We start from the raw sequence: 15,021 nt of genomic DNA on the forward strand, positions 1-15,021 counted from the left end.
CAACGTTAGTGTGTGTGTACGGCATACTCGGGTGTATAGTAGTAACGTATGCTTTGACATTATTGTTCGGGATATTCTACATTTTGAAATAATGTAACTGCCTCTTTTTTTGATTGCTTGCTTTTCCTCTGCTTCTTTACTTGTGCTATGTCGAGAGTGTGATGGAATTAGCCAGCGCGAGCTTGTCGACTGAAATGTAGACATACGCGTGACGTCATGACATTTCTTATTTTCACTAAAACATATATTATTGTGAAGTAACGTATTAATAGCAATACGTTAACCCCTGTTTGATTTAAAAACCTTTACTCAGTTGTTATTAAGTTGGCTAACGTGTTGACAATATCTTAGCAATTTGTTGCACTCATTTGATTTTTATTAGGCTTTTTTCAGCCTGTCCAGTGTCTCTTGGAACATTGAGTTCGTGTCTGTTTGGAAACTCTTATCATTGCGTAACCAAACAGTCAATACAGGTGTTGGGCCACTGTTTAGTGCAGGCATTTCCAGGATGCCTCTGATTTAGGGTTATCAGAGGCCAAAGTCTTCTTTAATATTTTGAAGTGCTTTTGTGTTTAGTCAGCAAACCTGTGACTGGAGTTGAGGAGGTATTCTAAGACAGGTGTGTCCCAGCAGTACATCCTGCTCAAAAATAGCATCTGGTTTTGCTTCTCAACACATCAGCGCTTATCTCTGATCAACACGTTTTAGTGACGTTTTGGGCTTGGCATGGGTAAGCACTCATGTCAAGTGTCTTTGTTCGAAGATGACGGTTGCGTGAACATTCCTTGCGTGAAAGAGTTCCTTATGTTATGAACAAACATAAAGGAATGTAATTTCTGCTCACATTGCTCTCATGGGTGAAATTGTCCTTGTCACTCAAGTATTTGCTGTTAATTTTAGGCTCTGCTATCCTGCCTGTCCAGTTTTGGAGGCACAACCCAATAGGTGTGGTTTGGTGTTAAAAAGACTCCGCAGCTCACTGTTTACTCATTTCGATGTTTCTGGTCGTCCACAGTTCACACTGTCATGGCGACCTACCAAGAGTTCATCCAACAGAACGAAGATCGGGATGGAGTACGCTGCAGTTGGAACCTCTGGCCTTCCAGCCGCCTGGAGGCCACACGGCTAGTGGTTCCTGTTTCCTGCCTCTACACTCCTCTCAAAGAGAGACCAGACCTGCCACCGGTCCAGTGCACGAGCCAGTTCTGTGCAGCCGGGCCAACTGCAAAGCCGTCCTCAACCCACTCTGGTAAGGGCTGAATCGCTTTTCCAAGCAGCGTTGAGTTCTGTTTGTTTGTACAGCGTGTGGTCAGTATAGATAAATATCATTTGAATCGCATATCTGAATTATCGATTAGATGGTGGACTGGAATTGGTATGGATTTTGAGTATCAGCTCAGAACAGTTAATTCCCTGTTTATTAAATGAAACATTGGTGTCCTGGATCACATTGCTTTTGCTGTCATTTTATACGCACAGTAAAGGTGGTTTGGTTTGGATTGGATGTGGAACTTTTATTTTAGGGTTAGAATAGTGTTTTGCTCAAAGTTTGGTTTTCCGCAGACTTGCTAATTGCATTATTTCAGAGCTTTTTAAATGTTAAAAGAGTGTTGTTTTCCAATATTAGCATTGGTATGTTAATTGGATCAGGTTAATCAACTGCTAATTGTTTCCTTTAACCGCTGAGACTAAAGGAAGACGACTGTCTTTTAGTGTGCTAATGACTTACATTAGAAAGGCTTCGTCATAGACAAGTTTAGCACCTTTAACGCTCATTTTCCTTTTGTAGTCAAGTGGACTTCAGAGCTAAGATATGGGCCTGCAACTTCTGCTTCCAGAGGAACTCTGTGAGTACTGAAACTCATTTTCTGTCTTGGATTAGCTCTGTGTGCTTTTCTAACATCAGTCACACCTGTCACTGTGAGTAAATATGAATCTATTTCTTTACAGTTTCCTCCATCATACGCAGGCATTTCAGAAGTGAATCAGCCCATGAACTAATGCCTCAGTTCTCCACCATTGAGTACATAGTGCAGGTAAATTTACATTTACTGTGTACTCTGTACTGTACATGGGCATACTTTACTGTACAAACATATAGACTAACTAGAACTCCTTTAGCTCACTGATGGCTGCACGTCAAAAGCCACGTTGTCATTTTGAAACTAGTGCTCAGTGTGTTTTGACAAGCTATTTTTTTTTATTGTTTAAATAAATAGTTTACCTTGCAATTTAAAAGTGTGTATACACTTCCATTCGAAGAATCAGTTTGAAATACAAAATCTTTTGTAGCTTTATGAATGCTTTTACTGACACTTAATTTTTCTTTAAAATTACTCTAGTAATGTAGGCTATGTGTTACTATTTAACTATCATGCAAGTGTAAACAAATTATTTAAATGAAAGTACTTATCAATTAAAAACATTATGTAGTATTTTAATTCTGATTTATTTTTTTCAGCGTGGACCTACCACCCTCTCATCTTCCTGTACGTGGTGGACACATGTCTGGAGGAGGAAGACCTCCAGGCCCTGAAAGAATCTCTTCAGATGTCTCTGAGTCTGTTGCCACCTAATGCCCTGGTGGGTCTCATCACCTTCGGCCGCATGATTCAGGTCCACGAGCTCAGCTGTGAAGGTATCGCCAAGAGCTACGTCTTCCGTGGCACAAAAGAGCTCACGCCCAAACAGATACAAGTCAGTGATCTTTCCTATTTACCTTTTTTAAATCTATAAAATAACCCATATGCAACCAAGTGAAGCAGAGTTTTCAGATACGTTTATCAAGTCTGTCATCTGTTTGCAGGAGATGCTGGGACTGATGAAACCAGCTACGTCAGGACAACAAGGCAAACCACTGGCCCCTCATGATGCTGCTGCTTCCTGCAGGTATGAGAGACGATCATCCGGCACTCTCCTCAGCATGCACCTTAGAAGTGAACGGAAGCTTTTACATAAGAGTCTCAAGAAAATTTCTTATGTAAAGCCATTTATGCTCATTTTCTTTTTCTTCGCTCTTGTTTTAGATTTCTGCAACCTGTGCAAGCAGTAGACATGAACCTAACTGACCTTTTGGGGGAGTTGCAGAGAGACCCCTGGCCTGTTCCTCAGGGGAAGAGACCTCTCCGTTCCACGGGCATCGCCCTTTCTATTGCTATTGGACTACTGGAGGTACAGCCGGGATGTTAATCATTCAAAAGCTAATTTTTATTTATTTATTCTCGAATAAATCTGTATTCGACCAAAGAGAGAGAGAGAGAAGAGAGAATTTAAAAAAGCTGGATGTATGGATAGAACTCAGGAAATGCACGGTTTTGCATATCTTCACTAAACTGATATTCAGTACCCTGAGAATTCCTGCAGAGATTTTTCTCCTTTCATTATAACTGTCTGTGAGTTTAAATTGGCAACGTGTCCGTAATGCTGGCTGTGAAATTCAAAGTCCACTTTAGCTGTCATGTCATATCAGAACAGTTGTACCTAGTACTCGAGCCAGTCATTATTCTTACATAACTCTCAAGATAGGAAACAGACTACCTACTGCACTCTTGAGTTTATTTGATAAAAAGTCTAGCCAGCATGGCAGATTTGACTTTAGCCTGCATCATTCCATTTGAAAGACACCAATGAAGTTTGTAATATGTGGAAAAATACATACTTTCACATTGAACTAAAACAACGTCTCTCTGTCGTTCTATTTGTAGGGCACTTTCCCTAACACAGGGGCCCGTGTGATGCTGTTCACCGGTGGCCCCCCAACACAGGGGCCCGGCATGGTGGTTGGAGATGAACTGAAGACACCCATCCGCTCCTGGCACGACATCCAGAAAGACAACGCTCGCCATCTAAAGAAGGCCACTAAGGTGATTAGAGAATTTTGTTGCAACATTCTGGTGTTATTCTGTTTATATTTATGGTTTTCCATAAACATTCTGTTTCATTCTTTTCATTCTGTTGATGTGTATTTAGTATTACGAGGCTCTGGCGAACCGTGCAGCAGTGAACGGACACAGCGTCGACATCTATGCCTGTGCGCTGGATCAGACGGGACTGCTAGAGATGAAATGTCTATCAAACCTCACAGGGTGAGCATTGATCGAAGATTATTGATCTTCATATATCTTACATGCTATTTAATGTCTTCAATATCAACGTATTGTTTCTTTGTGACTAAGTAATTTAAGTGAAACGTGATACATTTCCAAAATATTTCTTGCTCTGTTTTTTAGGGGCCACATTGTCATGGGAGATTCCTTCAACACATCTCTTTTCAAGCAGACCTTCCAAAGAGTCTTCAGCAAAGACTACAATGGAGAGTTTCGCATGGCTTTTGGTGGTACTTTGGAAGTGAAGGTAAAATATTTGGAATTTAAATGCATAGCAATTTCTTGCCATGTCTAAACTTTTAAGCAGTAGCGTAAGTCAACCATCTAAACCATTGTCCTTTTTTCTTCTCAGACCTCAAGAGAGCTGAAGATATCTGGTGCAATCGGGCCGTGTGTGTCTCTCAACACCAAAGGACCCAGTGTCTCAGACAATGTAAGTCTTGAGCATGTAACCTCCCATTTCATGCCAGCTTTTGCAATGGATTTCAAACAGGACTGTACACATGTGCACACATATATGAGTGTCTCGTGTTTGGTTTTTTTTTCAAAGGAAATGGGTGTTGGAGGAACGTGTCAGTGGAAGATTTGTAATCTCACACCTGCCACCACCTTGGCCCTGTACTTTGAAGTAGTAAATCAGGTATATTGTTATATAATTATCAATTCTATTGTACATGCAGTTGGTGTGAGAGCTTATGTTTGTATTGATGTATCAATGACACCGGTATGTTTTATTCTTATAGCACAACGCCCCAATTCCTCAAGGAGGAAGAGGAGCCATCCAGTTTGTTACGCAATACCAGCATTCGAACACACAGCGGCGGATTCGTGTCACCACCATAGCCAGGAAGTAAGTCTTTACAGAATTTCATGACGTTGATATTTGAAGCTGTCAGTCGATATCATATTAAAGTCAAGGTCTTGGTTGGTCTTTCATTCATAAGGTCTTCCTTTGTTAATATCAACTTTGACGTGAACAAAAAGGCCTTGGAGTTATCTAAAGTCAACCTATGTCATGTTTCCAAGTGCTATTTGTGTTTGCTGTTGCTCAAAATAGATTTAGCTGCGTAAATATGTGTAGTTTAAGCCCTGAATAGCTCTTCGGTAGTCGAATTCTTGAGTGTTCAATTTGTGCGTCATATGTTCTCGACAAACCGGTTCTTTCTATTGTCACACCTAGTTGGGCTGACGCACAGTCCCAGATCCAACATATCGAGTCGTCATTTGATCAGGAGGCCTCTGCCGTTCTCATGGCCCGGCTCGGCGTTTTCAGGGCAGAATCAGAGGAGGGGCCTGATGTTCTTCGCTGGCTAGACAGGCAACTCATTCGCTTGGTGAGTATCACAGCTGTTTAGAAAGAAAAGTAGGTCAGTGCCTCCATTCAGGAGAGGCGATATGACAAATCTTTGAACCATTATGATTATAACAATAATGGATGTAGAAGGTGCGTCACACTCAACTTTTGTGTTTGTTGTTTGGTTTCAGTGTCAGAAGTTTGGCCAGTTCAATAAAGATGATCCAAACTCCTTCAGACTGTCTGAATCTCTCTCACTGTACCCACAGGTAAAACTCCTTTGGTTAAACTCTTATATTTGTGATAGGACAGGGTCCTTAAAAAGCCTTCAATTCATACTATTACTTTTCAGTATAACAAATGTTATAATAAATGTTTATGTAATGGTGTTTAGAAGTACTAGACATTGCAAATTAGGTTTCACAGTCTATCTATAATTAAGAGCAAAAATATATGCACACAGGTAGCAAAAATTGTGCCTAAATATCTGACATTTAATTCAAAGTAAACTCTTGTAGCTTGTTTATTAATGATGCTATTATCACATCATATTTTATTTGCATTTATATATTGCATGAATCAAAAAAAATTATATATAACTTAAATTTTGCATGATTTATTTAGAGATTGTACTGTATGATTAAAAACTAAGATTAAATAAATGAGAATATCACATTTCTCTTATTTTTATTGTTTTGTTTTTTTTACAGTTCATGTTCCACTTGAGGAGATCCCCATTCCTGCAGGTGTTCAATAACAGTCCGGACGAGTCGTCCTATTACAGGCATCATTTTGTGCGTCAGGATCTGACACAGTCGCTCATAATGATACAGCCCATCCTCTACTCCTACTCTTTCTACGGCCCTCCAGAGGTGATTTGATACCATCCCGTGTAACATTATTGTGCAGAACATTATTTAATTCACCTCACACTCATCGCATATTTGTCTGGTTTCGTAGCCCGTTCTTCTGGACAGCAGCAGCATCCTTCCTGATCGCATTCTGTTGATGGACACCTTCTTCCAGTTGGTGATTTTCCACGGAGAGGTACATATCAAATGCTTTGTCAGATCCAAACTGTTATTTTCAGAAGGTTCCTCAAATGTTACATGGTGTTTGTCCGAGGTAAGTTTAGCGATGGTATTATTCTCATCTTCACAGACTATCGCTCAGTGGAGGAAGGCTGGATACCAGGAGATGGCAGAGTATGAGAACTTCAAGCAGCTCCTTCAGGCTCCTCTAGACGATGCTCAGGAGATCTTGCAGACACGCTTCCCCATGCCCAGATACATCGACACCGAGCATGGAGGTTCACAGGCACGCTTCCTCCTATCCAAAGTCAACCCCTCCCAGACACACAACAACCTCTACGCCTGGGGCCAGGTACACACCTTTAGCTCTGACAGAGCAGTATGTTCGTTATGTGTCCTTAGGTCCTTGAAATGATTTCAGTTTTGACAAGAATGTCTGATCTCTAATGGTATATCTCCTCCTTGTAGGAGTCTGGAGCACCAATCCTCACAGACGACGTCAGTCTGCAAGTTTTTATGGATCATCTCAAGAAACTGGCTGTTTCGAGTTCTGCATAAACTTTCTGCTGAAGATCAGTGAAGATGTACATTTAGAGGGTTGAAGAAATGAACTTTTGGCCTAATCTTATGGAAAAACTTCCATATCCAACCAAATGCATCTCTGTGTTTGTTAAGAGGTCCTCCAGAGAAACGCGGTTGTTAGATGTTTTCTAATTCTCATCTACGCAAGTAATTATGATTTGTATGTCATGTTTGTTCGCTTATTTAATTGATTTAGTTTAGTTTGTGTCTAACAGAAAGTGTTACATGTTAATCCTTAATAACATAACGTCTGATTTCCCAAAGAGAAATGTCATCATGTTGCTTGTCGCTCTTTCCGAGCATGTTTTAGACTGAAATTCCTGTTAATGCTTATTTGCAAGAATCCTCTTGTTCGTTTTGTTTGTTTGTTTGTTTGTTTGTTTGTTTTTATTGCACAGATCTGGTCTTCTCACTCATAAACTGTACCTGTGATCTGCTCACCTGCGGGAGAAACAGTGTTTTATATTCCTGTTCCTCCAGTCCTGTAATTAAATGAATGTTGTATGTAAAGAATTTAAATGTGACTTGTGACCCACATTCCAGTTTTATCTTGATCTACAATTATGGACTAATGCTATGCATAATATTTATAGTGAAAATCTATTGTAGGTTTACTTCATTTCAAAGGAAAAACCCGAAGTTGAGCACCTTGAATGCGCAAACTCTGGTCTTGATCTAAAATAAAACATTACGAATCAAAATGACTGAGGCATTTGTACCTATTTATATCAGGATTTTATGTCTGATGAAATGTGGAACCATTAAAATGAAAATGAAAAAACTTTGTATTTATGCACATTATTATTTGTAACTGTAAAGATCAAATATGGCTTGTCATTTGTCTACCGTACAATTATTTTATTGTAAAACAAAAAATTTTGACACCTAATTTTAACTAAATTTATCATAATTTCATTACAATGGACATTCCAATATCATGTTCATCACGATCATCATAATGTTATCATAATAACAATAATTAAAGGTGCATCTCAATAAATTAGAATAGAAATAACCAAAGACTTCAACTACTTCAGTGTGTGTGCACTGAATTTATTTAATACATGAGTTTCACAATTTGAGTTGAATTACTGAGATAATTCCACAACATTCTAATTTATTGAGATGCCCCTTTAAATTGCAAAATGGACAAAAGTTTTATTTCACCAAAGTTTTAGATTAGTGCAATCTGGCACCCTCTTGTGAACATTAAAAGAAACTTGACTCGCATTTAAATCTTAGGTTGTTTTAGTGACTGAACTCTTATTAAATTTTGAAAAACTTTGAATTTTATTAAATTTTAAAGTAGCAAAGATTGCTACCTCCCATCCAAATAAATCTTTATCAAACGTTTATATTAAATCTACTACAGCGATTGGTTCATTTTGGCCAGCGCTAAGAAAAACTAACAAATAAAGTGACCATGCTTTTATTTAACACTTAATCATAGACCTGGACAGTACTTTTCATCTAAATAATTGAATTTATTTGAATTAATAGTATCTGAATGAATTTAATAAAAAAAAAAATTAATGTCAGCAGGTTTTAAGCAATTCGTACTGATTATGAAAAATGAAAAAAACATAAATTAAATGTTTTTTTTTTGTTTTATTGCATTAATAAACAACAAAGATTACAGTAAGAACGAAACCAACAGAGCATACAAAGTATCTTTCAGTAATAAGCTACTTATGGATTAATGGATAACAGAATAAGCAGCGCAAAAAGAAAAATGGACAAAAAAGAAACGGGCACACGAATAAAAATAACACAGATATTTATAGTTTTTTGTTTGTTTGTTTTGTTTTTTTTGTCATAATTTATACAAAATTTATACTTGCATTAAGCAGATTCTTATCTTTAGCATAAAGTTGATATTTTAAGATAAAATCTAAATAATTCATCAAATTGCCATCACTGTCAAGCAAGTGGTTCACTAAAAACAAACCATTACTGAACCAATTTTCCAAAAACAGGGATTTCCTTTTATGTAAAATATAACAGTTGTTTCAAATAAAAAAGTTCTGTGGCGAACAATCATGCTTATAAAAAAGTTTCCAAGTCAAAAGCATTTGCTGATAACAGTAAAGTTTGATAGGAACTTTGCTAAGAACTACATATTAATAAAAAAAGAATAACCTACCATCTTATTGTAAAAAGACATATTAAGGGATTGCATTCCAAATAGAAGACTGGTTGTGGAGAAAAAGTTTAAGACAATTGATTTTTAAGGTGCTATTAAGAATTAAGAATTAAAGTCAATTAAATTTAAGCCATCCTTATTATAAGAATTTAAAATAACAGATTTTCTAATATAGTATAATAATAAGTAGTTTGCATTTTGCATAGTGATTTGATTTGCTGTTATAAAAACGGGGTGTGGTTTCATGATTGCGAGCTTGCGATTGGGTCTGCGGGAGTTTGGGCGGGACTTTGATTCCGCGGCCCCGCCTCACGGTCTCTACTGCGCAGACTGCAAGATGTCAGCGACAGTGCTGGGAATGTTTTGTCTTCACTTTCTGTAGTGGAAGGAAGTGGAGTCGCGTCGACCATCATCTTTTTACAGTCTGTGGTATCTCTGAAGCAGTCCTCCAGTTCCTGTGCAATATAGGACTGTATATAAGAATTTAGTTCAAACTTCATCCTGCAGGGGGCACTAATACGCCAAGTAGCGTCTACGCTGACGGAAAGAAATAAAAAGAAGAAGACAAACACGGGTGTCCTTGTGAACGTTGGCATCCTCGCAATTTTATATCCTACATTTTTTTTTACAATAAATTACAGCTATGAAGGTTAATCCTGATAAATGGTACCGGAATGCGTCAATGCTGTATGCTATTGGTGTTTGGACCGTACTTGGTAGTTTATTTTGTAAATACAGGTTCGGAGATAACGTAGCCAAAGGTAAATTATAATAGGTTCGTATGCAGCGAGGGTAGTCTATTAATCTGCTGATATTTTGACTTAAGATGTATCCTAGCAGCTTGCAAAATCATAATGATAATGTTGTGTGTGTCAATTTCAAAACGGCAAATTTGTTGTCATAATGCATAATGTTTTTTTTTTTTTTTTTAGTTGAACAGGTCGATGACGACGAGCATAACGTGGAGGTATATGAAACAAAATATACTCGGACCACAATTATCTACAAGAAGGATTCTGTGCCATATTCCACAATGCTTCTCAACTACATCAATTCTAAGTTTGGGAGCTCTAAAGAGAGTCAAAAACAAGAAGACGGGAAATGAGCTGACTGTTTGCTTGCTTGGTTTTCAGAAGAAAAGATTCATTGTTTTTTCATTTCTAAATTAAAAAGCAAAATCTGTGTTTTGCAATGCTGCGACATGAATAACGTATCTGATGGTTGGCTTTGGAGATCTAAAGGTGAATATTTTGTTCGTTGCATCGGTGTTAAATAAACAGTTGACCCCAAAAAAGGAAATTTAATGAAGAGTTTACTCACATTAAAGACAAGGGTGATTTAGTTTTGCTTCCAGAACAGATTAATTGAAATGTAACATTAAGTTCCTTGTTCAGTGGATCCTCTGCAGTGCATGAGTGCTGTCAGAAAGAGTCAGATGGCACCTCACAGCAATCCACACCACTTCAGCCCACCACTTAATGTCATTAAATAAAGTCAAAAGCTTTGTAATAAATTGTTTTGTTTCTTTGCTATTAGTTTTGTACATTTGTTATTAGTAGTAGTAGTAGTGTAAGAATAATGCACATTCTTTTTATTGTACTTTACAAATCTCAAAGTGATAACAAATATATTTATTATTAACCCAATTTTGTTTTTTCATGTGCTCTGCATTGTTTTACAGCTCGGTATCTTGTAGGGCCTCATTAAAAAGAATGCAAAAATAAAGTTTGGTGTAAGAAAATGACTAATGTATGCAAGTATAGAGTTCATCCCCTCAATACTAAGGGATGTGATAAATCCTTAATAATTAGGAAAACAAATGACCGAAAATATTTAAGTAACTGAATCATTTCTATTTACAAATACAATTGATAAAAAAATAAACTCAACTGAATTCTGGTTAGGTAATTTTCCAAGCAGCAGGTGGCACTGTTTGAAATTCAAGCATTATTCAGGAATTTTATTATTATTTACTATTCAGGAATCCTAAATTTATGGGATAACATCACTGTTTGGCTAAGTTTGAAGTACCTGACTTTGACTTTAAAACTAAAATATTTATCTTTATGACAGAATTATTATGTGGCATATTATTTTAGCTAACAATACTGTGACTTTGGCAAATTATTCCATTCATAAATGCAGATTTTTACTAACTCCCCACTTTCTAAGTTTTCCAGAAAGATTTAACAGTGTTTTTAATTTCTTAAAGCTCATGCAGCATAATTTATTTACTTAATTTACTGTTTATTCATGTATTTTTCTTTCTTATTTTTCCTTTTTTATTTATTTATTTATTGACACCGTCGTTGATTTGAGTTCCTTGTGTGTTTCTCAAATAAAGTTGCTTGAAATTGTTGCGCGTCTCGTCCACGAGGGGGCGGAAGCGCCAGCGCGCAGCCGCCGAGGGGCGGGGCTTAGCAGAAACCGGAAGAGCAAAGTGTTCGAGCGGTGCACATGATTGGAAACCAAAACAATGAAGGCGATCATTCAACGAGTAACAAAGGCAAGCGTAACAGGTACGGCACAAAGTTCACGCATCTTACAGTAAGTCTTGCTGTCAGCTGGACGCTTCTACTACGCTAATACTGTCGGTTCATTTGTTGAAATGAAAATGAAAGCGGCTAGAGGCGTGACTGTATACACTGTACACCGCTGTCACGCGCGCTCCACGCCTCAGCGCCTTCTCGACACCGTTTGATCGTTACGCTGTTTTAATATACGCGGTTGCTTAAGTCTGTGCACTAGGTCTGAACTGTTCAGGCCAGCGCCAAGTATCATGTTAAGCATGCGGCTCATGTGTCCTCTCTTTACTGCGCAGTCGGGGAGGAGCAGATCAGCTCCATAGGCAGAGGGCTCTGCGTCTTACTCGGCATCTCACTGGAGGACACGCAGAAGGACGTGGACTACATGTAAGTTCCCACTGATGCCTGGACAAAAGTCCGTTTTGGCTAATATAATAATCATAATTATTAAAACAACATCAAGCACGGTAAGACAGTTGCATTTTATAAACGCAATTCATTCGTCAGCGCAACGGTAATATTATGAAACCAAAGTCTATTTTTTGCTAATTTTGTGGACTGTTAGCCTAATACAATTTAAAGTAGCTGCTTAATATATTTATGTTATTGCAGTGTAAATGCAATGTCTTCAGTGACACGCGAGAAATCAGTTTTTCCGACTCATTTCAAACACAAAATGAGATGTTTTGAAGAATGTATGAAGTATGTTCTGTACGTCTGATGTTGTCTGTCAGGGTACGGAAGATTCTGAACATGCGTCTGTTCGAGGATGAGAACGGCCGTGCCTGGAGCCGCAGCGTGATGGACAGAGAGCTGGAGGTGCTGTGTGTGAGTCAGTTCACTCTGCAGTGTATCCTCAAGGGAAACAAGCCTGACTTCCACTCTGCCATGCCGGCCGAACTGGCCCAGCCCTTCTACAACAGCATGCTGGAGCAGCTGAGGGAAGCGTATAAACCAGAATGCATCAAAGGTGAGGGTAGACCAGCTGTCTGTTGAAGGTTTCATTCTCCTGATTAGCATTTGTTTGGCATTGTAGGACCTCAGATAATGCCAGCCCTCAAACAACATACAAAACTACAGAATTTTGCTTTAGGTTTAATCACAACATATAGTTATTGCGGTTAATAGCGCTCACGGTCTGTTTAATACAATGTCATTGCATAACAACATGAATTTTACTGCCATATAGACATCAACTTTACATAGTCAAAACTAATAAACTGCTAAATATAATGTAGAAACTTTAAAATAGAAAGTTTTTTTTGTTTCCGATGATTTGTATTGTGAAAAGCGCTATACAAATAAAATTAACGAATAAATAAAAGCTCATTGAACTGAATTGATTTGCAAAAATTAACACAAAACAAGTATGTTTTAATAAGTTTTTGTGGGATTTAATGGTGAAAGTAATTGTGTTAATTTTTGCCAAACTATTCCTTGTATATTATAAGTCACTGATACATCAAACAGTAATTCAGAAATATTACGATGCAATAAGAAGACAGCTTGAATAGTGGTTCTCAATTTAATATTTTAACCTAATTTAATATAATAAAAAATAATAAATGCTTGTTATATTTAAGAATTGTATTTTAGTAATAAATAAAATAATAAAGAGATTAAGAGAAATGCATAGAAACTTCGTTTTTTTAATACCTGATGACAGACGCAGTAAAAGAGATTAATCTGAAAGGCGATTTTATTATAAGAATTGTGTGCAGACCTATAAATGCACACATATTTGCTCATATTAAAAGGACTAAATTAGTATATAATAAAAAATAGCTTGTATACTTAATCGAAATGCTAAAAACGTCTAATAAGTTTAGTTGTTTTCAGCTTAAACGGCTTGTAATGTGTTGCAGATGGGCAGTTTGGTGCAAAAATGCAGGTACTCATACAAAATGACGGACCTGTGACCATTCAGCTGGAGTCTCCTGCTGGCCCTACAGACCCTAAACTGGTATACAGCTTTGCTTCACAATGAAATGCGTAACTCAACTCAGTCTTCTACATAAGATGCAGCATAAATTGTTTTGGGAATGCATAAGCTCACAAACCAGATTGCTTCTCTTTCCTTTTTCATGCTTCAGCTGTCCAAACAAGAGAAGCAACTACAGCGTAAAGAAAAAACACGGTCGAAAGGCCCCTCTGAGTCCAGCAGAGAGAAGGCAGCTCTTCGCTCGAAAGCAGACCCCAGTGCCAGCAGCGGAGCCGAGGGAGACGTGTCCTCTGAACGAGAACCATAAAGTACCTCACGGTACAATTACAGCCAAAAACTCATACAGCTATATAAGCTGCTTTTTTATTTTGATTGAATTGAATCAAGCTCCGGGGACTGCTCTTTAGAGAGTGTCACCGAATATCACTCTCTGCTCGTTATAGTTTTCATTATTTCTTTCATCCTTTTTTTTCAGGATTTTGCACCTTGCATATCCATCCAGCTTCCAGTGGAATGCTGCTGTCTTCAGGGACGTCTTTCAGTGCAGCTCATACAGCTGACCCTCTGTCTTATCATTTTCCCTCTCAAATGTCCGCTATAGTGCCCAGTCTGATTTTCTTCTGAAACCGGGTTTGTATATAAACATAAGAACAAGCGGCAGCTCCACATTTACTAGTAGAAAAAAGACTCAGGCACACATCAGTGGTGTTTTAGCACCACTTTGAACACATTATCTGAATATTTACTATGCCATCTAATTTATTGAAATGTATACATCTCTGTAATGTGTTTTAATAAAAACAGGAGAGAAAAATGTGCAATATTAATTATTCCATAGCCACTGAGTACTGTTGTTCTTTGTATATAATGCTATCATTTTTGAAGAACTTGTTTAGATCTATAAAAAAATATATTATTTATAAATCTATTTTCTATTACTACAAAGGGACTGCCTGTCATTAAGGTCCTAGCTTAAAATTGAAATCATATATGGCCTAATGCAGTGTGAAACGCAAAAGAGTAAATAATTTCATAGAATAATATGGTAAATAACAAAAGGACAAAGGAGCTTTTGTGAGTCACCTGCTTTTCTGCGCGGCACTTTAGGTGGGAAAAAAAGCAAAAGAGGATTGTTTCTGAATGTGAAAAACACGTGTGCCTGTACATTTTAATAATAAAAAGCGTAATGATTGTCTTACACTTGGAGAGGATGTGGTTTTCAATATAAGTTAAAGATAGATGTTGTGATTTTTCATGCACGCGTTTGAGGACATGCTGATTTTTTTCTTACAAAAACATTCACAATTGAATGAACTTTTATTTAGTTTATTATGAAAACATGCAAAACTTTAATATTAATTTGTATTTTCTACGGTGTCGGCGTATTAATCAAACAAG

The 15,021-nt window shown here is 37.5% G+C and overlaps 3 protein-coding genes across 3 annotated transcripts in view; all 3 read left to right on the forward strand.

Annotated features, from left to right (window-relative positions):
* Positions 1-7,100, forward strand: part of sec23b (SEC23 homolog B, coat complex II component) — a 7,395-nt gene extending 295 nt beyond the window's left edge. The window contains 21 exon segments of the mRNA XM_043242292.1: positions 1,016-1,191; positions 1,194-1,249; positions 1,790-1,847; positions 1,951-1,990; positions 1,993-2,036; positions 2,462-2,471; positions 2,474-2,697; positions 2,807-2,889; positions 3,027-3,171; positions 3,705-3,863; positions 3,970-4,085; positions 4,230-4,353; positions 4,459-4,539; positions 4,657-4,746; positions 4,850-4,956; positions 5,287-5,440; positions 5,592-5,669; positions 6,111-6,272; positions 6,361-6,447; positions 6,562-6,783; positions 6,900-7,100. Coding sequence (XP_043098227.1) covers positions 1,027-1,191; positions 1,194-1,249; positions 1,790-1,847; positions 1,951-1,990; positions 1,993-2,036; positions 2,462-2,471; positions 2,474-2,697; positions 2,807-2,889; positions 3,027-3,171; positions 3,705-3,863; positions 3,970-4,085; positions 4,230-4,353; positions 4,459-4,539; positions 4,657-4,746; positions 4,850-4,956; positions 5,287-5,440; positions 5,592-5,669; positions 6,111-6,272; positions 6,361-6,447; positions 6,562-6,783; positions 6,900-6,989 — 2,295 coding nt within the window. The 5' untranslated portion in view covers positions 1,016-1,026 and the 3' untranslated portion in view covers positions 6,990-7,100.
* Positions 7,101-9,695: 2,595 nt separating this feature from the next.
* Positions 9,696-10,881, forward strand: LOC122347129 (small integral membrane protein 26-like). The gene is made up of 2 exons (XM_043242201.1): positions 9,696-9,917; positions 10,089-10,881. The coding sequence occupies exons 1-2, from the start codon at positions 9,800-9,802 to the stop codon at positions 10,259-10,261; spliced, it is 291 nt and encodes a 96-aa protein (XP_043098136.1). The 5' UTR covers positions 9,696-9,799; the 3' UTR covers positions 10,262-10,881.
* Positions 10,882-11,556: 675 nt separating this feature from the next.
* On the forward strand, positions 11,557-14,829 carry dtd1 (D-aminoacyl-tRNA deacylase 1). The gene is made up of 6 exons (XM_043241493.1): positions 11,557-11,675; positions 11,978-12,068; positions 12,416-12,651; positions 13,547-13,644; positions 13,775-13,941; positions 14,099-14,829. The coding sequence occupies exons 1-5, from the start codon at positions 11,633-11,635 to the stop codon at positions 13,928-13,930; spliced, it is 624 nt and encodes a 207-aa protein (XP_043097428.1). The 5' UTR covers positions 11,557-11,632; the 3' UTR covers positions 13,931-13,941; positions 14,099-14,829.
* The last annotated feature ends 192 nt before the right edge of the window (positions 14,830-15,021 follow it).

Source organism: Puntigrus tetrazona, chromosome 6, assembly GCF_018831695.1.
Source record: "Puntigrus tetrazona isolate hp1 chromosome 6, ASM1883169v1, whole genome shotgun sequence".
Lineage (NCBI taxonomy): Eukaryota > Metazoa > Chordata > Actinopteri > Cypriniformes > Cyprinidae > Puntigrus > Puntigrus tetrazona.

What these genes read in the sequence shown, in the direction of transcription:
- LOC122347129 (XM_043242201.1), top strand. Translation starts at nt 9,800, where the DNA reads ATGAAGGTTAATCCTGATAAATGGTACCGGAATGCGTCAATGCTGTAT. An exon ending in CGGAGATAACGTAGCCAAAG is followed by an intron (nt 9,918 to 10,088) that starts GTAAATTATAAT and finishes TTTTTTTTTTAG; the next exon opens with TTGAACAGGTCGATGACGAC.
- dtd1 (XM_043241493.1), top strand. Translation starts at nt 11,633, where the DNA reads ATGAAGGCGATCATTCAACGAGTAACAAAGGCAAGCGTAACAG. An exon ending in AACAAAGGCAAGCGTAACAG is followed by an intron (nt 11,676 to 11,977) that starts GTACGGCACAAA and finishes TTTACTGCGCAG; the next exon opens with TCGGGGAGGAGCAGATCAGC. An exon ending in GCCCTACAGACCCTAAACTG is followed by an intron (nt 13,645 to 13,774) that starts GTATACAGCTTT and finishes TTCATGCTTCAG; the next exon opens with CTGTCCAAACAAGAGAAGCA.